The sequence below is a fragment of the Pelodiscus sinensis genome, chromosome 2 (genome assembly GCF_052426305.1).
Source record: "Pelodiscus sinensis isolate ZL-2025 chromosome 2, ASM5242630v1, whole genome shotgun sequence".
In the NCBI taxonomy this organism is placed as follows: domain Eukaryota; kingdom Metazoa; phylum Chordata; order Testudines; family Trionychidae; genus Pelodiscus; species Pelodiscus sinensis.
Genome location: NC_143053.1, coordinates 139,882,043 through 139,903,424, shown reverse-complemented (window position 1 = coordinate 139,903,424; position 21,382 = coordinate 139,882,043). Strand labels below are relative to the sequence as shown.

General features: G+C 42.6%; 1 protein-coding gene across 3 annotated transcripts in view; it reads left to right on the top strand.

Moving 5' to 3' along the window:
• The window catches only part of MTRR (5-methyltetrahydrofolate-homocysteine methyltransferase reductase), a 77,608-nt gene that overhangs the window by 347 nt on the left and 55,879 nt on the right, over window positions 1-21,382 (top strand). Inside the window, exons 1-5 of one of the 3 annotated variants that reach the window (XM_075921492.2) lie at window positions 13-155; window positions 6,213-6,367; window positions 14,874-15,027; window positions 18,484-18,601; window positions 19,991-20,372. In XM_075921492.2, the coding sequence (XP_075777607.2) occupies window positions 6,224-6,367; window positions 14,874-15,027; window positions 18,484-18,601; window positions 19,991-20,372 (798 nt within the window). In that variant the 5' untranslated portion in view covers window positions 13-155; window positions 6,213-6,223. Of the gene's footprint in view, window positions 1-12; window positions 156-6,212; window positions 6,368-14,873; window positions 15,028-18,483; window positions 18,602-19,990; window positions 20,373-21,382 lie in introns of those variants that run through there. The other 2 variants (XM_075921494.2, XM_075921495.2) reach the window with 2 other exon arrangements.

Below are 21,382 nucleotides of genomic sequence, written 5' to 3'. Positions count from 1 at the left end.
GAACGCCCCGCCCGCGTCTCCGTCGAGAACGGGCCGGGCCCCACGTCTGGCTCAACTCCGGGCAACGCGCCAGTTGGCTCGCGGGGCGGGCTGTTCTGCGCGGTGGTTGTTAGGGTGGCGTGACGACCTCGGGGAGACCCGGCAATGCGGAGCTGGTGAGAGGCCGTTTCCCAAAGGGGGGGGGAGACACAAGCGCGTTCGGAGCAGGTGACCGTTGGCAGGCGGCTGCGCGGGATGGGCCAGATAATGGAGACGTGGAGGCGGCTGACGAGCTGAGATCCCGTTTCATGCCCGCGGGGCCTCCGGACCGTTCCTGCGGGGGGCGCGGCCGTCGCCTCCGTGTCCCTTTGCCAGCCCGGCCCAGCCAGTGGCGCCTCGTGTCGGGACGGGGGCGCGATCCTGAGCCCGGGAGCTTTAGGGACTTGACACTGGGGGGGGGGGGGTGGAGACGGGGGGGGGGCGATTTCCGCTTTGGGTCTTTCCCCCCCACTTGGCTCTTGAAAGGCCGAGTTACAGCGAAGAGCTGTCACTCTCCCACAGCACCTCCTTTATTCCCATCCTCTCCCGGCTCAGGCGGGAAGCGGGTTGGTCGCTCATTTCCTCTGCCAGGGGGATTTACTGGCAGGGGAATCCTGCGCCAAACGTTTAAAAACATCTAGGCACAATATTTAAAGTTCTGCAACTGATCATGGCAATTTGGTAATTGACCTGTCAGCACGTATATCTGTAACCAGTGTTTCTCAAATCTTTCTGCAGTCTGGACTCTGCCAGGTCCAGCTGTCCTTAGAGGTGACCACCAGCACCGTGGCCCATTTTTGTTATGGAGAGGGGAGGAAATTCTGCAAACACAAGATTAATTTTGGCAAAATTGTGCAGTGGCACAAAAATCCCTCAGGAGTAAATGTATGCAGTAAACTGCTTTTGAACTGCTCAATCCGTAGTAATGCTTGGCTCTTGTATAGTTCTTTTGTTGATCTCAAAGCACTTCCCAATAGCATCTCTGAGATCTTTAAAATGTCTCTTTTGTAGGAGGGAACTTTTTTCCCCCTAGGCATTCAACATTCAGTAGAATTTATCCTTCAGGGCAGGAAGTCCTATTCAGACCTGGAGAGATTTAAGACTCTAGGATTGTGTTCTCAGTTTATTTCTGGATTGAGTCTTATGGATGAGCTTCCTAATTATGGCATCCTTCATTCATTAATGCTTTTACAATTAGGCACCTGCCTCTCATTAACTTGGCAAAGGTGGGTCCAAAGTAGGCTGTCAATGTGGCAAGTTAGTAATTTCAATTGAACTGGTTGGTGGAAACTCAACGGTACTCTCACTCTTGGTTTTGATGTTGAGTCCTGATTTAGAGTCAACATGTATAAAAAGCTTTTTTTCCTTTTCCTTCCAACATGACAGGGTGTGAAGCACCTGAACTCCCCTCCACACCTTTTAGCAGTGATTTGGAAAAATATAATAATTGTACTTTGAATTCTGTCATCTTGATTTTGTTATTGTTTGAGCCTTTCCTCGACTGCTGTAGATAGATTCCTGTAGTCTGTGTCCACACTGTATGCCTGCGTGGTGTATTTTGACCAGTTTCACTTGCCTACAGCATCTCAATCTGTTTCTTATGTGTCATTGGCTATACAGCTTGTCTTTGGTTGGCAGTGTGATGTTCTGTCCAGGACACCACAACTGTCAGACACAGTCTCACACCTCTTCTCAGCAAGTGAGGACTTTGCTGTAGATTAAATTGTGTGTTAGCTCCCTGCCACAGCACTCTGTCTGCTTCATCAGTACCTTGTGAGTCTGCCATTCTAAATCTTGCCTTGCAGTGAGCTCCTTTCCCGAGTTTCCCAGACATCTCTGTAATCCAGACTCTCTCACTGGAAGCTAATTGAAATGATTAAGTTCACTGACTCCAAAATTTATGCAATAGCTTTTTAGGCTAGCTGAGGGCTCAGTGCTTAAGCACAACACCATGCTCCCCCAAGTGAGTGTGCTTTGGCCAGCCAGGGAAAGGCAGGAGAGGTCTCTGCCTGAGCCTCCTTCCCCTTGCTCTGGTTGGCCAGGCGAAGGCTGGGACTGACACCCCCCCTCCCCCAGGAGCGAGGCCCAGCCCCGTCCCCAGCCTCTCTCCTTAGAGAGAGGGGGGAGGAGGGAAATTAGCTCCAGCTCTTCCCCCAGCCTGCTGGAGCATGGGGGAGAAGGCTCGGGCAGCGCACCGCTCCTGCCTTCCCCTTTGGGAGGCCGGGTGGGGGGGGGTGCGTTCAAACCTTTTCGCCCTCACCCCCTGCATCCAGACACGGGCGATACCATTTTTAAATATCATGTGAGTTCTTCAATTTTAAAAAAATCCAACCTTTAACATATATGAAATACCCTGTGTAGCAGACTCTCAATTTTGTGTGTGTAAAACCTATTTCTCACCGGTTGCAAGTTCAGACAGATTTGTTTGAAGTGGTCTCAATAATTATTAATATTCAACTTTTGGTTAAAAGTATTTTAGTATACCAAATTGCTATGAAAGATTTATTTCTTCTCAGTAGTTGTTTTCCCAACATTTTTGGGAATTGAGGCCTGGTACAGGCACTGAACCACTAGCAGTTATCTCTTGGTTCACCAATTCTAATTTATAGGTCTACTTAAAGCAATAAAGGATTACTCTTACAGGTTACCTGAAGTAAAAGTGGAGAGCAAAATCTCGTTTTATCACTAAAACACCAGACGTGAATTGCTTTTTCTTTGTACTTAGACTATGCTTGGTATAGATCCTGTTTCCCCACGGGAAGAGAGGAAAATGCTGTTGTCAATACACTAAAGCATGCGAATCATAAATTAAGAGTAATTGATGATGTGGGTGTTCATGGGGAAGGTGGAGTAGTGATGAGACTCACATCTGACCATAGGAAAAAAGTCTTTCAAACTTTTAATTTCATACCTGTTCAGTTAGCATAATTTCTATAGTCAAAAGTGTTTTTTATTGGAGTTTTATGGCAGCAACAAAATGGTGATATAGAAGATGAATGTACAAAGATTTAATTTATCATAGAATACTATAACTGGAAGAGACCTTGAGCAGTCATCAAGTCCAGTCCCCTGCCCTCACAGTATGACCAACCACCATCTAGATTATCCCTGATGTTTATCCAACCTGCTCTTAAATATCTCTAGTCATGGAGATTCCATAATCTCCTTAGACAATTTATTCCAGTGTTTAACCATCCTGACAGTTAGGAAGTTTATCCTAATACCCAACCTAAATCTCTCTTGCTGCAATTTAAACCCATTGTGTCTTGTCCTATCATCAGAGGCCTAGGAGAACATTTTTTCTCCCTTCTTGTAACACCCTTTTAGATACCTGAAAACTGCTATCATCTCCCCTCTCAGTCTTCTCATTCTAAACTAAATAAGCCCAATTCTTTTAATCTTTCCTCATAGGTTATGTTTTCTAGATCTTTAATAATTTTTGGTTTTTTTGGACCTTCTCCAATTTCCTCATGGAAAGGGCCCTATGGATATACCATGCTTGGTCTTGGTGCTGTCCTGGCATCTGGATTGAAAATTTTGAAGCAGTTCCTATGTGGGCCATGCATGTGCGGCACCAACTGGCATGCACTGTGCCAGCAGGCTCTGCACGTGTGTTGCTCGAGCCCTCTAATTCCTTCTTGAATGCCCTCAGCCTGAGATGGAGCTCCGCAGTTCTCTGCTTTATTCGACATTTCGGAAGTAATTTCACAGTTATTATTTAGATCTTGTTGTTATTGTTAGTCGGTTAGGTAAGTCTTAAAAACACCAACAAACAAAAAAAAGACAACCCTTTTTCACCATGCCTGGGTCTCCAGGCTTTAAATGCTGTGCCTCCTGTAGAGAGGCAATCCCCATTTCTGATAGACAGTCACAGTGAGTCAGATATATAGAGCAGTGGTTCCCAACCTGTGATCCGCGGTCCCCTAGTGGTCCGCAGTGGTACTGCAAGCAGTCTGTGGAACGTTTAAAAGTAAGGATTGTGGGCCTGATGGTTATTTTTTCTTCTCTTTTTCTTTCTTTTTTTTTTCTCCCCCAGGGAGGGGGGAGCATGAAATTTTAATAGATTGAAAAGGGGTCCAAATGCTCAAAAAGGTTGGGAACTACTGGTCTAGAGGAACTTAATTTATCCCAGGATAGTTCTCACTGAGCTAAACTCAAGACCAGGACACTTAGGGACAGAGACCTCTGCTTGAAGTTAATTCTGGAAAAGAATGCACATCCTGCCTCAGACCCAGTATTACAACCTAGGGAGGTACGATTACCCTCATGTTCCCTAGAGCAAAAAGGCGCCAAAGAGGAGAAGTTCCTCAGTGCCTCATCGTGAGCCCTCCTCCAAGAAACCATCTATGCCCAGACCATCAGCACAGAGGTCATGCGTTAGTACTTATGACGCTCCAGGTATCTCAGGCATGGCAGTACTGTCAACTATTGCTGGCTCCGACTACAAAGGATCCAAGCAGTGCCCTAAGGCTGCACTCTGGTAGCTGTTACAATACCAATGGCTACTTTGGTACCGCCAGATACATCATTGGTACTGGCTACAATACCGAAAACTACAGCATCACAATCGGCACCGCCCATGTGCCTAACGGTACAGCACCGATGACATCTGCTTACTCTTTGGCACCACTGGCACTGACCAGATTAGCGGCACTGATTATATACTTGGTACTACTGACATTTCAGCAGTTGCTACCATCTACACCGACCACGCTGTTGGCACTGTATAGACTGACACTGCAGACTCCGGCACTGATCCTTGTGGCACTGTTGCCTTATATGTGAAATGCTGATCTTGTGGTGCCATCGGTCCCATAATCGCTGCTTTTAGGCACCGATGTGTTGCTTGCACTGACAACTTCTCACGTGCTGTCCCCAGTATCATTGCAGTTTTCTAGTGATGAAGATGTGAATGCATACAGGCCTTCTTCTCTGCATGCCATACCTCTCGAATGCAATATTTAAGCTGTGCTAGGACCCTCGGGCTGTTCCCACGTGGTATGGACACCACTGGATGCCTTCTCCGGTGCTGCATCCTGCACAATGGCCTTATTGGAGCACTTGGGGTTCCTATAGGAGACATCGTATTTTGCAGCCTATTCCATATAAGCAGGCTAGTTTTTATACACCATGTATGACTTCATCCATGTAACATCCCAGACCCTCAAGTGGCTCAGGCTATGGAAGAATCACTTCCTGACACATCAGCCCCTACCAATTCCTTGTCTTCACCTGATGAGGCTGTGATGCCACCTCCACCTTTGGCCACAGATGACTTTGCACACTTTAACGAGCTCTTTAAGAGAGTTACAGCTGAGTTTAAAATTATACAGATGAAGTCTTCGAATCTCCGCACAAGATTACTAACATACACCGAGCCTTGCCGTCATCCAAAATTACCCTCGCCATCAACTGTGCAATTTTGGATTCTGCCAACATAATTTGGCAAACTCTTTCATCAATTCCACCTACGTGCAGGAGAGTGGACAAGAAATACTATGTACCCACTAATACCTCAGAGTTTTTCTTTACTCATCCCACACCTAACTCCTTTGTGGTGGAAGCTAGAGATGTAAGCAACTAATCGACTAGTTGACTATCGAATAAGCAAAAGCAAGGATCTTCGTGTTGGTGTAGTGGATGGTAGCAACTGCTGATATGGGGTGTTCTCTAGACTAGGGATCTTAGTCATCTTATTTAATGTAGAAATCAGGTACACTTGAGCCTCTCTAATCTGGCAAATTTGGGAAATAAATAAATAAATTATGTCGGATTATGGAATTTTCCATACCATGGGTGTTTGCCATAATGAAGAGTGCTTTGGGGTGGGGGAGGGAGATAGGGAGTGGGAGGGTGTGTAAGGAGAATAGGAGTTCACGGTCTGGCCATCAGGAGGATAGGAGTGGTGGGCTTACCGGTGCCTTGCTTCCACATGTGGCTCCATGCCTCCCGCTGCTCCCAGATACTGCTGACCAACACTTTGCTGTGCTGATGTTCCCCCAGTTGGGAGAAAGGAAGGGGGAATGGTAGCACACAGAGTCACATCCTCCTTCCCTGCCACGGTCCGAACTATGGGTGTTCCTGGATCAGGGCCACCTGGATTATGGAGGTTCAAGTGTATGTGTTTTTCTGCAAATGATCCAGGCTTCAATTTTTATATAACGTAAACCTGCCTTTCCTTTTCCTTTCTGCAGTGTAGTTAAAAATGTGCTGTGAAATTAAGAGGAGGTTTTTACTGCTTTACGCAACACAGAAGGGACAGGCAAAAGCTATAGCTGAGGAAATATGTGAACAGGCAGATGCACATGGATTTGAAGCTGATATTCACTGTATAAATGAGTCTGACAAGGTGAGATATTCTATGCTGTTTTGGAAAATAGACTTTTAAAGAAATGTATTTTCCTGTGTGTGCTTCTTTACGCAAATGGAAGCTATGTGCATGTATAGAGAAGAAAATATATCCTGTACATTTACATTTTTATAACATCCATATCAGTTTGGATCCATACTAAATGAGGCCTCTACCAACCTTGTAGCAGGTGTATCCTTTTTATGGTTAATGTTTTGTGTAGAGTAGTCAATGAGCATATGAATATGTTTCTTGGTGAATGTCTACGTGAGCATTAAAATGGCCTGTTGAAATGATCCTTGGACATGCAGAAAAGAGTGGATGGGAAGCCATATTATACAGCATAAAGCACCATGATTTTTTGGAAGTAAAGACCTGATAGGGAGAACTTGTGATTTCGATTCAGAAATATTAAAATTCTTTGGGAGTTATGTTTTATTGTAACACCTGTGTAATAAACCCTCAGAAAATTCACTGCCCTCACATTCCCTGTTAAAGTTATGAAAGAACTACACTCCCGCTAATCTTTTCCATCTATGTGCACAATAAATTGTGCATTGAGACGTGTGAATCTGCACAACCAGTGGAAACAAAATAACTAGATATGAATGCTCTGCTAATTAGGTTGGTGGCATTTGAATCTTTCCTTAGTGGCCACACAAGCACACAGTCTATAGGGAACACTGACCACATCCACACACATGAGTCCTTCAACAAGAACAAAAGATCAAATATGACATTCCTGGGGAAATGAAATAAGCAGAAAACCAAACCTATATTGAAGATCAGGGATGAGTGATATTTTCATGTAATCATAAAGGGAAACTAGTCCCCTTTTATCATGTCAGATTTTATAGCAACAAAACCTCAACTTGTGAAAGAGCATTTGTTGTGTAATGTTATAGTAGTATGTCTTGTTTACTTATACATATTAACAGTTGTTATGGAAAGCCCATGAAGTAAGCCCAAAATGTGAGGAAGCCTCTAATCTACTTCAGCTCGGTCATCTCTTCCTCACACACTCTACAAATTGGAGAGGGAGCATCTCTAGCTCTTTTTGAATGCAGGTGGTACACTGTTGTAACAAATCTGTTTTATCAGATTTTAACAAGTTGTAATTGAGTTGTGATTTCTTGATTACATGAAATGTGCAGATGTGAGATTTTGATTAAAGTTTTATCAAAAAAAAAAAAAAAAAAAGAGAAGTTTTCCAGACCTCTTCAACTACATAGAATCATAGAGCTGGAAGAGAACTCAGGAGGTCATTAAGTCCAGCCCCCTGCCCAAGGCAGGACCAATCCCAACTAAATCAACCCAGCCAGGGCTTTGTCAAGCCGAGACTTAAAAACCTGTAGGGATGGAGATTCCACCACCTCCCTAGGTAACCCATGCCAGTGCCTCATCACCGTCCTGGTAAAATAGTTTTTCCTACTATCCAACCTAGACCTCCCCCACCATAACTTGAGACCATTGTTCCTTGTTCTGCTGAGCAACCTTTCTCCACCCTCTTTGGAACCTCCCTTCAGGAAGTTGAAGGCTGCTATCAAATCCCCCCTCACTCTTCTCTTCTGCAGACTAAACAAACCCAAATCCCTCAATCTCTCCTCATAGGTCATGCGCTTCATCCTCCTAATCATTTAGGTCGCCCTTCGCTAGACCCTCTCCAATGTGTCCACATCCTTTTATAGTGGGGGGGCCCCACATCCTTTTATAGTGGGGGGGGCCCAAAACTGGACACAATATTCCAGATGTGGCTTCACCAGAGCTGAATAAAGGGGAATAATCACTTCTCTGGATCTGCTGGCAATGCGCCTCCTAATGCACCCTAATATGCCATTAGCCTTCTTGGCTACAGGGGCACACTGTTGACTCATATCCAGCTTCTTATCCACAGTAATCCCCAGGTCCTTTTCTGCTGTCCTGCTACTTAGCCATTCAGGCCCCAGCCTGTAACAATGCTTGGGATTCTTCTGTCCCAAGTGCAGGACTCTATACTTGTCCTTGTTGAACTTCATCAGATTTCTTTTGGCCCAATCTTCTAATCTGTCCAGGTCACTCTGGACCCTACCCCTGCCCTCCAGCGTATCTACCTGTTCCCCTTGCTGAGGGTGCAGTCTATCCCCTCATCCAGGTCATTAATAAAGATGTTAAATAAAACTGGTCCAAGAACCGATCCTTGGGGCATTCCGCTAGAAACCGACTGCCAACCTGACATTGAGCCATTGATCACTACCCGTTGGGCCTGACAGTTTAGCCAGCATTCTATCCATCTTACAGTCCATTTATCCAATCCATATTCCCTTAACTTGCTGGCAAGAATATTGTGGGAGACCATATCAAAAGCTTTGGTAAAGTCAAGGTATATCACATACACCGACTTTCCCATATCCACGGAGCCAGTTACCTCATCATAGAAGCTAATCAGATTGGTCAGGCAAGATTTGCCCTTCATGAATACATGTTGACCATTCCGGATCACTTTCCCCTCTTCCAAGTGTTTTAAAATGGATTCCTTGAGGATCTCCTCCATGATTTTTCCAAGGACTGAGGTAAGGCTGACTGGTCTGTAGTTCCTTGGATTGTCCTTCTTCCCTTTTTTAGAGATGGGCACTACATTTGCCTTTTTCCAATCATCCGGGATCTCTCCCGATCTCCACGAGTTTTCAAAGATAACGGCCAAAGGCTCCGCAATGACATTTGCCAACTCCCTCAGTACCCTTGGATGCATTAAATCAGGGCCCATGGCTTTGTGTATAGTTAGCTTTTCTATATACAGTAAAGCTCTGATAGTCCGGCATCCAACTGTTCTGCACTCCCGATACTCCGACATCAAAATGCCAAGCGCTCCTGACCAGCTGATTAAAAAAAAAAGTGCTGGCTGTAACCAGAGGGAGCATAAGGTTGGGGGAGGAGTGGGATCCTGTTACAGTATGGAGAAGAGCATTTTGCTTCAGCGAAGGGGAAAGGGGAAGGGAGGGGGAGGAGGATCAGGTTACAGCAGGGAGGAGATGCGAAGAGGAAAGGGTAGGGGAGAGGGAGGGAGATTGTGTCCTGGCCAGCTGTTAAGCTGTGCAGCTGTACCGGACCTCCTGATTCTCCAGCAAATCTGATAATCTGGCACCACGTAGGTCCAAAAGGTGCCGGATTATCGGAAGTCTACTGTAGTTCCTAACTTCTTCTTTCCCCACCAAGGGCTGTCCATCTCCTTCCCATACTGCGTTGCCTATTGCATTTGTCTGTGAAGACAGAGGCAAAGAAAGCATTGAGTACTTCAGCTTTTCCCACATCATTTGTCACTAGGGGTATGTCTACACTACCCCGCTAGTTCGAACTAGCGGGGTAATGTATGCATACCGAACGTGCAAATGAAGCCCCAGATTTGAATTTCCCGGGCTTTATTTGCATAAGCCGGCCGGCTCCATTTTTAAATGCCGGCTTGTTTGAACCCCGTGCCGCGCGGCTACACGCGGCACGGGCTAGATAGTTCGGAATGGCTAGCTAGTTCGAACTATCTGTACACCTCGTGGAACGAGGTGTACAGATAGTTTGGAATGGCTAGCCATTCCGAACTATCTAGCCCATGCCGCGTGTAGCTGCGCGGCACGGGGTTCGAACAAGCCGGCATTTAAAAATGGCGCCGGCCGGTTTATGCAAATTATGCCCGGGAAATTCAAATCCCGGGCTTCATTTGCACGTTCGGTATGCATACATTACCCCGCTAGTTCGAACTAGCGGGGTAGTGTAGACATACCCTTTGTTACCTCCCTCATCCAGTAGGGACCCCACACCCTCTCTGATCACCTTCTTGCTAACATGCCTGTAGAAACCTTTCTTGTTATCCTTCACATCCCTTGCCAACTGCAATGCCAATTGCACTTTCGCCTTCCTGATAACTCCCCTGCATTCTTGAGCAATATATTTATACTCCTCCCTAGTCATCTGTCCAAGTTTCCTCTTTTTGTTAGCTTCCTTTTTGTGTTTAAGCTCACCAAGGATGTCCCCGGAAGCCAATCTGGTCACCTACCATATTTGCTTTACTTGCTGTGCAGTGTGACGGTTTCTTCCTGTGCCTTTAATAAGGCTTCTTTAAAATACTTCCAGTTCTCATGGACTCCTTTCCCCTTCCTGTAAGCATCCCAGGGAATCCTGCCCATCAGTTCTCCGAGGGAGTCAAAGTCTACTCTTCTGAAGTTCAGGGTGTGTATTTTGTTACTCTCATTTCTTCCTTTGGACAGGATCCTGAAGTCTATTATCTCATGATCACTGGTGCCCAGGTTGTCACCCACCTCTATTTCCACTACTAGTTCCTCGCTGTTTGTGAGCAGCAGGTCAAGCTGCGCATGGCCTGTGGTCAGTTCCTTCAGCACTTGTACCAAGAAGTTATCCCCAACATTCTCCAAAAACTTCCTGGATTGTCTGTGTGCCGCTGTATTAGTCTCCCAACAGATGTCAAGGTGACTAAAGTCGCCCATGAGAACCAGGGCCTGCGATCTGGAAGCTTCTCTCAGTTGTCCAAAGAAAGCTTCGTCTACCTCATCCACCTGATCCGGTGGTGTATAGCAGACACCAACCACAACATCACCCCTGTTGCTTCCACCTCTAAATTTAACCCATAGGCTCATAGACTTTAAGGTCAGAAGGGACCATTATGATCATCTAGGCTGACCCCCTGCACAGTGCAGGCCTTAGAATCTCACCCACCCCTCCTAGAATAATCCTCTCACCTATATCTCAGACATTGAAACCTTCAACAGACTCCCTCTAAATACTGGCGCACCGAGCAATCGTACTGCTCTCTTACATACAATGTAACTCCTTGTCCTTTTCTCCCCCGCCTGTTCTTCCTGAACAGTTTATACCCTTCCATGACAGTGCTCCAGTCATGTGAGTCATCCCACCATGTCTCTGTTATTCCAATCAAATCATAGTTCTTCGCCTGGGTTAGGGCTTCTAATTCTTCCTGTTTGTTTCTCAGGCTTCTTGCATTGGTGTACAAACACCTTAGATAACCAGTTGATTGCCCTGCCTTCTCCATCCGAATCAGGGGTCCTCCGTTATTGCTTGTTCCTCCTTGTGATTCTTCCTGGTGTCCGACTTCCTCACTTACCTCAGGGCTTTGGTCAGGGCATCCCCCAACGAGCCTAGTTTAAAGTTCCCTTACTCCTTGTCCGGAGATCACACTGGCAATAAAATAGCCGTATAGACATTCTAACCCAGTCTTGAGCTCAGGGTTTGAAGCCTTTAGAACAATGGTTCCCAAACTTTTTGGCATCACGCCCCCCCTTTTTGATTTTTGAACCCCACCCCCCCCATAGTAGCAAAACTTATTGAGCAAAAAAAAAAAAAAGGAAAAAAGGAACCGAATGAGGCAGCAAAACTTGATGGGAGAGGAGGCTGGGTCGACTTGCATCCTTCCCTCCCCCCTGTAATTTCTTCACGCCCCCAGTTTGGGAACCTGTGCTTTAGAAGGAGAGTAGAATTCAGGGATGAAAGCCTGAGCTCTAGCCTGAACCAAAATATGTATTCTGCATGGCTGTTTCTTGTGCTGTAGCATGAGCTTAAGTCTGTAGATCCAAGCTGAGTCTTGCTGCTGCTGTGCTTTTTACAGTGCAGACATACTCTTAGGCCAGTGGTCTCCAACCTTTTTACACCCAAGATCACTTTTTAAGTCTCAGAACAGGCGAAGATCTACTGCCCCGCCCCTTCCTTGAAGCCCCGCCTACATTACATGAGGAAATCTAATGTAAATGTACTGCGCAGGTGCGCAGTTCAGAGAGGGCTCAAGAGCTACTCTTAGAGCCCTTGAGATCTACCAGTAGGTCGCGATCTACTGGTTGGTGACCATGGTCTTAGGCTATGTGTCCACAGCAGTGTTATTTTGGAATAACTGACTTTATTCTGAAATGATATAGTCTGCATCTACACTACAAGCAGTTCTTTCGACTTAATGTCAAAATAATGTCCAGCTGGAGGTAGGGATGTTAAATATCGGTTAATTGAATAGTTGATTAACTTTATGAATTCTTATCAGTTGCTTGACTCTTTTATAATGGGCGGGGTCAGCAGCCAGTGTACTCTGGCCCCATTCCCAAGAAGCCCCCTGCCACTCAGCGCTGCTGCCTCTGTATCAGAGACAGCAGCGTGGGGTGCCAGGCGGGAGCTGGTCCATGAGGAAAGCCAGTCTGAAAACCAGCTCCTTTTGCATATCGGCTGTCTTTCGCCCTGCACTGCTGCCTCTGATACAAAGGCAGCAGTGCGGGGTGGCAGCAGCCCCTCTCCAGGGGAGGTCTGAGCTCTCGGATTTGATGCAAGCTGGGACTGAGATGGGTTGCCTGCCTGCCTAGCTCCTAATACGCTTTAAATGCAGAGCTGCAGCAGGGGTAGGTCTGGGATTGCAATCCAGGACTGAGCTGGGCTACTGACCAGCCTGTTAAAAAATTACTGGTGGGAGAGAGGGGGGAAATCCATGTAGTCTATAGGATTAACCTATAAGCTTTTGCTTATCGGCTAATCAGTTAATCGGCCACACTATTACATCCCTAGCTGGAGGACTTCTTACTGTGACTCCTGTAACTCTCATTTTATGAGGAGGAAGGGAAATCAGAGGAAGAGAGCTCTTTCTTGGACTTCTTGCTGTGTAGACAGTGCCAAAAGCCAAAATATGCTCTTTCAATTTAAGCTACGCAATTGGCATGCCCTTAATGATTCCAGAGGGCCTGCTCTGCTATAGGGATAGTTCCCAAAACACTATAGGGAAGGAATGTATGCCACTAATGCATGTGCATGAGACTTCAGCAATGCATGGAAGCGTCTTCACTCTTCTGTATTGTTTGCCAGTCCTTTCTGACCCAGAGTGTCCCAAGAGTTTGTGGTTTTATAAATCTGTGTGTGACTGAATGCTCAGCATATGCATAAGGCCATAGTGTTTTGCCTGTGAATGGATGGAAGACACTTTTTAATAATTATTTCTTTGTACATTATTTTGTACAAAGAAAAAGAAGATGCATTGTCCTTATTGTGGGTTTATTCCTGCACAGTTGTATTATAAACATTATAGCAGGGTTTGTTAGATGGGTTTGTAGTTTTATAGTTTACATTGGAAACAGCTAAAACAAGTTATTTGAAAAGTTGCAAAAAACCCTGTCTTGATAGACCTAGTTTGCTTGCCTTCATTCATACCACACAATTTTTTAGAATTGTATAGTGGTTCTGGGTCTATGCGGATAGTGTTTTTATGAGAAAGATGTGGAAAACCTTACAATTTACATTATTATGGGTTTGGAAAAGCACCACAAAATCTAAGTTCTAATTAAGACCTAACACTGCTCTTATTATAAGACCTCCTATTGTCTGTGCTGTAGATGCTTAAATTAAGAACTAGTAGCATTATCAAAATACTCTAGCATCCGTGTCATAATCTTTAATTATAATTTGTCATGACCTTAATATTTAGTTTTAAGCATTTTTTTAAATACAAGCAATTATTGGAATGTGTTTTAATTAAAGTTGTCTTTTTCATGTGATTCTAGGCTTATCCTGCAGGGATACATGAGGACGTAGATGTCTAAAAAATCAAACTTATAGTTGATATGCCATTGCCAAAAAGCTCACAGTGCAGCAGCAATCACTTTTCTCTTGATCTGGACAGCTTGACTTGTCAAAGAACCTTAATTGTTTTCAAACTGAGAATTTTCAAATGTTTGTAAATAAATGCTTGAGTTGATTAAATAGTTGTTCTTGTGAAAGAAACATATATCACTTAGCAAACAATCATTAAAAGCGAGATAAGCAAAAGATGCTTTCCCCAAATGATAGGTGTCTAATATTGCCTGATATTGTAAAGAACCATATTTTCAAAACACCACATCTAAGTTTGGATATGCAAGAAATGATGTGCTCAGAATTTTGTCTTTAACTGGTTGTTGATACAAATGATAAGGTATGAGATTAAAGCCTTGTTGAAAATTTGACCCTAAATATGCAGATGCCATTATTTCACAGGCTTGAAAGTGTGTATTGCTTTCACACATTACACCCTCGTAGAGTTTCATAAGATTTTTGTACCATATTTGTAAGACAATGCTGTTTTCATTTTGTACAAAATTAAATGAACACTGATCTGTTGTGTAACACCACTGGCATTCTTTAGGTTAATTATACATATAACATAGAGTTAAGAGATGACTTGGTATTCAGACTTCTGATATTAGGTCGTGATTTTTCTATACAAACTGTTCCACCTGTTAGAATAGGTTAATAAACAAGATGTTATGAGATGTCATATCCCCCAAATAAACTTGTCATTACTTAAAAGGCTTACTATGGTCTTATGCAGATAGGGAGAAAAGAGAAGAGAGAGCATAAAAATGTGGCATAGGGAGAAAAATAAAAGTGAGACGCAATCCAAATTGTAAAAGAGAACAATTCCAGGATCAACCTTTTCATCTGATTGTAAATATGCCTTGGGCAATACTTTTTAATTTGCTTTCTTTCCCTCTTTTTGTAGTATAATCTGGCAACAGAAAAGGATCCTTTAGTGATTGTTATTTCTACTACTGGAACTGGAGACCCTCCAGACACTGCTTGCAAGTTTGTTAAGGAAATTAAAAACAAGACCCTGTCAGCTGATCATTTTGCACATTTACGTTATGGATTGTTAGGTAATACAATATTTCCTGTGTTACTATTTCCTGTACTTCTATATCATCATCAGAAATTTAACTTGTCACTATGTTGTACCCACTGTAGAGAGGTGTCTTTCTTAAAAGTTTATTTAAAAATGGTAAATATATCTTCACAAGTATGAAAAGGCTTATGGGATACCATTTGGTTGATTAGAAGCCAGCGGCTAGTAAAAGAATCTGCAACTTAATAGGCTGATTCTCCTAAAAGGAAGAGCAGGAAATGGAAAGGAGGAGCTGCAATACCTGACACAGATTGGAGCTACTGCTGGGAGGAACTGTTCTCTTAAATAGAAATGGAGAGAAGGAAGACTGAGAAATTTGGATCTTGATTGTTGAGAGTTAATATAAAAGGAAAGAAACCACAATAACTGACCATGCTGGAAACTAATTTCCCTGGACTTGGGGAGGCAATTCTAGGGAGAATTCCCCCAGGGAGTTAATTGGCTCAGCAAGAGCAAGCAAGGATCCATCCAGAATATGGTACTATTAGACAGGTTAAATCTCTTACATTTTAAGTGTAATAATTTTGGAACAGCATAGTGATTGGGCATTCTTAGGAATGAGAAATAATTTGAGACTACAAATTGGGATACAAGGTGTGGATTTGGAAAATATTTTTTTTACCAAGTTTGTAATATATTGACATAGTTTAGAGATATGAAAGTGTACAAATGGCAGTGTTTTTTTAATGGAAAATTTTTAATGCTTGTGCCACGAGTCACCATGACGTATTTCAACAACAGTGAGAAACTTCAGATAGTGCTTGTTAATTTCACTACAGTAAGAATTGTAACTTGTGAAACACACTTATGAGAAACTTAATGGGGAAAAATCAGGGAATCTTTAAGTATAAAAGTAAATCACAAACAGTTCTAGAAATGCAAGATTAAATTTGTTCATATGAAATTCCACTACCAGACTGCTACTGTGTATTCAATCTGCATTTCAACTATCAGGCTACAAAACTTTGTCGTCTGTAGTCTGAAGTTTATTTTTAAAGTCATGAGAGTTTTCTGAAGAGTATAAGAATATGAAGCCATAATCATATTAATTCTGGAGAACACAGTATTTATTACTTATTGAAGGTGGACGATTGAGAATGTGAAACAGGTTATTGATTTTTTTGTAATTGATTTCATGTCTCTTTAGTTCTTTAATGACATCTTTAAAACTAACAGTATATCAGTCGATCAGGGACTTAACAATTTTCAAGTATCTAAAAGGTAGTTACAAGGAGGAGGGAGAAAAATTGTTCTCCTTAAACTGTGAGGATAGGACAAGAAGTAGTGGTTTTGAATTGCAGCAACAGTGGTTCAGGTTGGACATTAGAAAATGTGTCCTGTCAGGTAGAGTTGCCAGGTGTCTAATTTGAGCCAGAATACCCAGTCAAAAAGAGACCTTGATTGTTGCTGACTGGGCTGTTAAAAGTTCAGTTACCAGTGCAGAGGGGCTAAGGAATGCTCCCAGCCTGGCTCTGTGTGGCTCCCTAGATATGGGCTATGTCTAGACTGCAGGCTTCTTTTGGAAGAAGCTTTTCCGGAAGACATCTTCCGAAAAAACTTCTTCTGAAAGAGAGCATCCACACTGCCAAAGCGCATAGAAAAAGTGATCCACACTGAATGGATGCTATCTTGCATGTAAGCTGTGATTATTATGGGTGGAATGGCCACCAGGGCACCTGTGCTTTTTCCTCTTTCCTCTCCGTGTGAAAGAACTCTCTCTTCCCTGTCCACACGTGCCTTTTTCCTAAACAGCTCTTTTGGAAAAAGGCTTCCTCCTCGTAGAAAGAGGTTTACCTATGTCGGAAAACCCCCCTCTGTTCTTTTGATTTTCTTTCAAAAGAACGCAATTGCAGTGTGGATGTAATTGAAGTTTTTCCGAAAAAATGCTGTAGTGTAGACATACCTATGGTGACATGTCCCTTGACTTTTAGAGGAAATGCAGCCAGTGGGAGCTTGGGAGAATGGGGAGGACAGTGCTTGCAGGCACAGCATAGAGTCACCTGGCCATGCCTCCACCTAGGAGCTAAAGGACATGTCACTGCTTCCAGGGTGCCCTTTGAGCTATGTTCCATCCAGAGCCCTCACTTTCTTCCACACCCCAACAATCTGCCTCAGCCCTAAGCCCTCTCCTGATCTCTGAACCACTTGGCCCCAGCCTGGAGCTCCCACTTGCATTCCAAATCTCTTATCTCTTGCCCCTCTCCAAAGCCCTCACTGCTGACACCCTGATCTCCTGCCCAGCTCAGAGCTCACTCCTGTTCCTGAACCTCTCATTTCTGGCCCCAGCCCAGAGTCCTCATCAGCTCCTAAACAAGTTTGTGGGGGGGAGGGGAAGGAGGAGGGGAAGAGTGAATGATAGAAAGAGGGGATTAAAGCACTGGATTAAACTGCCTAGGGAGGCTGTGGAATCTCCCTACATTTAAGAGAAGTTTAGATGAACCTGTCAGGGATGGTCTAGATAATGTTTATTCCTACTATGAGATACTGAATTAGATAACCTCTTGAGGTCTCTTCCAAACCTATGATTCTATGGTTCTTTGTGAATAGTGGGGAAAGATACCCTTTGTTATACAGAAATACCAACTACATCTTTTACTGTGGCTTCTCTAGCCATTGAGAAGGCAGTGAGACCGCGTATTCACAATTTAGTTAAGATCAGGTATCCTCTCTGACCCTGTGCTGGATCAGGAGCTTTTACTAAGGTCATTGAGGACATGGACCTAAGAATTATGCTTGGATATTTTTCACTCCATATCTCATTGATGTATTTCCATTTACCTCTCTGGTTTTAAAATTTACCTTTTTTTTTACTTAAATTTATGTAAATGTTCCTGCATATCTAATATTTGTCTTCTTTTTCTCTCTGGTATGTTTAATGTTTTTTCCTCCATTAAATTAGTGATATATATTAACAATTTTAGCTCTAGCTGAAGTAAGTTTATTTCTTGGGAATTCATGTGAAATTTACAACCTACACATCCAATACTCCAGTCATCTGAAGTGGGCTGTGCCCATGAAAGCTTATGATACCATCTACGTATTTTGTTAGTCTTTAAGGTGCTACCAGACTATTTGTTGTATTTAAAATTAGTTTGTAATTAGTTCAAATGTTTTGAGTTTCTCTGACAGTTGTTTCTGATGTTAAACACCTAAAACATGACAGGAGGATGTTGCTTGAGTATTTTCAGTGCCTATAACTGTAGCAACAGAAACATAGCCGCTTGAATTTGGCACTGGGCAGAGTAAATGAAGAGGAACTATTTTTCAGCTATATCTTAATACTGTAAACATTTATTCAGTTTTCAGTTTATGCATGTGTTTTGTCAGTTTAAGATCTTTTCCTGTTTGTGAGAGAATACCTTGATTTTTACAGTAAATTTTATATCTATTTATCTGATAGACATAAACCCTTTTTACATGGATTTTTCAGGTCTTGGAGATTCTGAATACATGTTCTTCTGCAATGGTGGGAAGATAGTAGACAAACGGCTCCATGAACTTGGTGCACAGCATTTCTATGAGACTGGATTGGCGGATGATTGTGTAGGGTACGAGCAGAATTAGTTTAATTGCTTTTCTATTTTCTCCCTATGAACACAGGATTACAGATAGATGCTGCCAGGTGCTGAGCACTCTGTAAAGCCAGTTAATGAAGCTATGCACCTGACTGGATTGAACCCAGTATGAATTAGAAGAAACATATTTATCTTCAGGGGATTTGAATGGGTCTGTTTACTGAGAAGTGCTAAGTATCCGCAATTCCAGTAGAAGCTGTGAGGACTTAGCCCTTCTGAAAACTGTATGTGAAGACCTTTTAATAAACACTGATGTGCTTGGACTTTCTGTCCTATATTATGAGTACAAGGTTTTATTACTAGTTTTTAGATTGAATCAAATAAAATTCAGTCTTATAAATACAAAATAACCACAGTTTTACAATATCTCGGGTGACAATCAGGTTGGATGGTTTCAAGAGGGTCTCAGAAGGCTGATAGCCCTAATGTTAAAGGCCCTTTTTGCTAGGAACTGAGAAGGGGTTACCTAAGGTCAATTAAGGGTACCTAAATCCAATTAAGGATTGCCTGGGGCTTTTAAAAACCACTTATTTGGGAAGAACCAGAAGTTTCCCGGAAAAACTCTTCCATGTCCAAGGAACGTGTGTGATTTTTCTGAAAAAAATGTGGAAAAGTAGACATGTTTTTTCGGCATCCCTGTAAACCTCTTTTTACGAGGAAGAAGGGATGTTCTGAAGGAGGATTTTTTTCCTGACATTTGGCCCCATGTAGACGGGCCAAACGTTGGAAAAGCCTCTTTTGGAAGAAAAGCAGAACAAGATACGCAAGTTGCAATTTGACTTTTCTTTGTAGAGTTATACACAGCCTCCCTCTCAGTAGTGTCCTCTTTTTTGAAAGTTCAAATATGGTAACCCTAAGTGCAGATAGGGGGTAATATGACCTCTAACTAGAATATGGAGACTGGATTCAAACGAAACTGTGACCTCAGCTTCATACATAGGAGGTTTATACAGCTGAGCATATCAGTTTCTTTTGTCTCATAACATTTGGCGTCCTTGGAGCACTTTGTGTTTGTCTTCTTATTTACCCTTCTATAGTAGAAAGATTACTGTGAGAACTCCCTGAAATTATTTTTGTGTTTTTTCTCTCCTCTGTAAAATGGCCTGATAGCCCGATGGTGAGCTTCCTCATAAGAGTATAAAAGTTGTATAGTTGTCAGAGTGTTTCTTTCCTAATTCTAAAAAAAAGTGGTATAAAACGCAAATATGAATTAATAATAAAGTCAGTCCTCTTAATAGCAGTTGTTTGCATATATGTAATGGGAAAATGAAAAATGCTATCACACCTTTTTTGTTCTTTTGGTTGTGTGTAAGAAATAAAAGTAAGTCATTCCTTATGTCTACTTCACCTTGTTTATTTCAGTTTGGAAATAGTGGTGGAGCCATGGATTGATGGGCTTTGGTTTGCCCTCAGAAGAGAATTTACTTCTCGGAACGCAAAAGAAGACATGAGCAACAATCTTAGGACTGTCTCTAATGGTGTCTCTGCAATGACTGTAGACCCAAGCATGTCAGGAGCATGCAGTTTAGACTCAGAACTACAGCAGTTGAAGCTAGAAAACTTACAAATTCAAACTCCAGTTGCTTTATCCCAAAGAACAGCTAATCTTCGTTCTGTGGTGTCTGTTCAAGACACTGAACCTTCACTTGATTGTTCAGTCCCTCCTCTTTCACAGTCTGCTCTTAATATTCCTGCTCTGCCACCACAATATATAGAAGTACAATTTCAGGAAAGCACTGGTCAGGTAAGGACTTCAGAGTTTTGGATGAGAAAAGATTGAAAATGTTGATTAATAGTTATTTGCACTTATGTTCCTATAGTTTAATGGAATATAGTTGTAGCTGTGTGCGTCCTAGGAGATTAGAGAGATGAGCAGTGTAGTAGGTCCTTTTGTTGGACTAACTTTGGTTGGTGTGAGAGACAACCATTTGATCCAAAACTCTATACGACTCAAAAGCTTGTCTCTCCTTCCAAGTGTCTCTAAGGTAATAAGTAACTATATATCATAGGTGGAATCTGAATATTTGTAAGTTTAGGGGAGTTATATAACAGGCAAGATGATACACCATCTCTAACAAAATCACACCAAAATGCCAGGAAGTGTACAATTGTAATTGCTGGAATGGTCTAAAATTTATTTTGTAGTACTGAAAAACCCCTTCCATTAAAATCAGTTTAATCCAATTTTCATTTAAAATATAGTATTTTACAAAAATTAGAAATTATTGTGCAAAACCAGTGTAAAATACAGCTGCATAATCAATAACTGACAAAATTGCCACCATAATAGCTACATATTAGTTTTACTGTTGTAAATAGAAAAATAAATTGCAGATTAAAAGCTAGAAAATGATATTGGGCTTTAATCTCAATATGTTTTTGCAAAGAAGCCATTTTAAACTGTGCTATGCTATGTAAAACAAAAGAAACCTAACCAACTCTCCACTGCCTCCGCTCGTAATCCTTTGCACTTTATAGTTATGAATGATGTAGAAAATGCAGCTTACAGACAATACTTTCTTTGCCAGACCCTGAATATTTGGGTTATTTCAGATGACAGATGGAATTCTGATATGTTCTTTGTTTTGTGATAGTTTTGAAATAAAATCCCATGTTAACTTAAAAGTTGAGAGAGTAGTGTTGCTTGCTTTGTTGTTTTTTTAAAAATCAACTTGATATCTAACTTCTTTCCATTCAGCTATTGTTAAACTGCTCTCTGCCCTTTTGGCGCTTTGGTGAGACATCTTCTAAGGT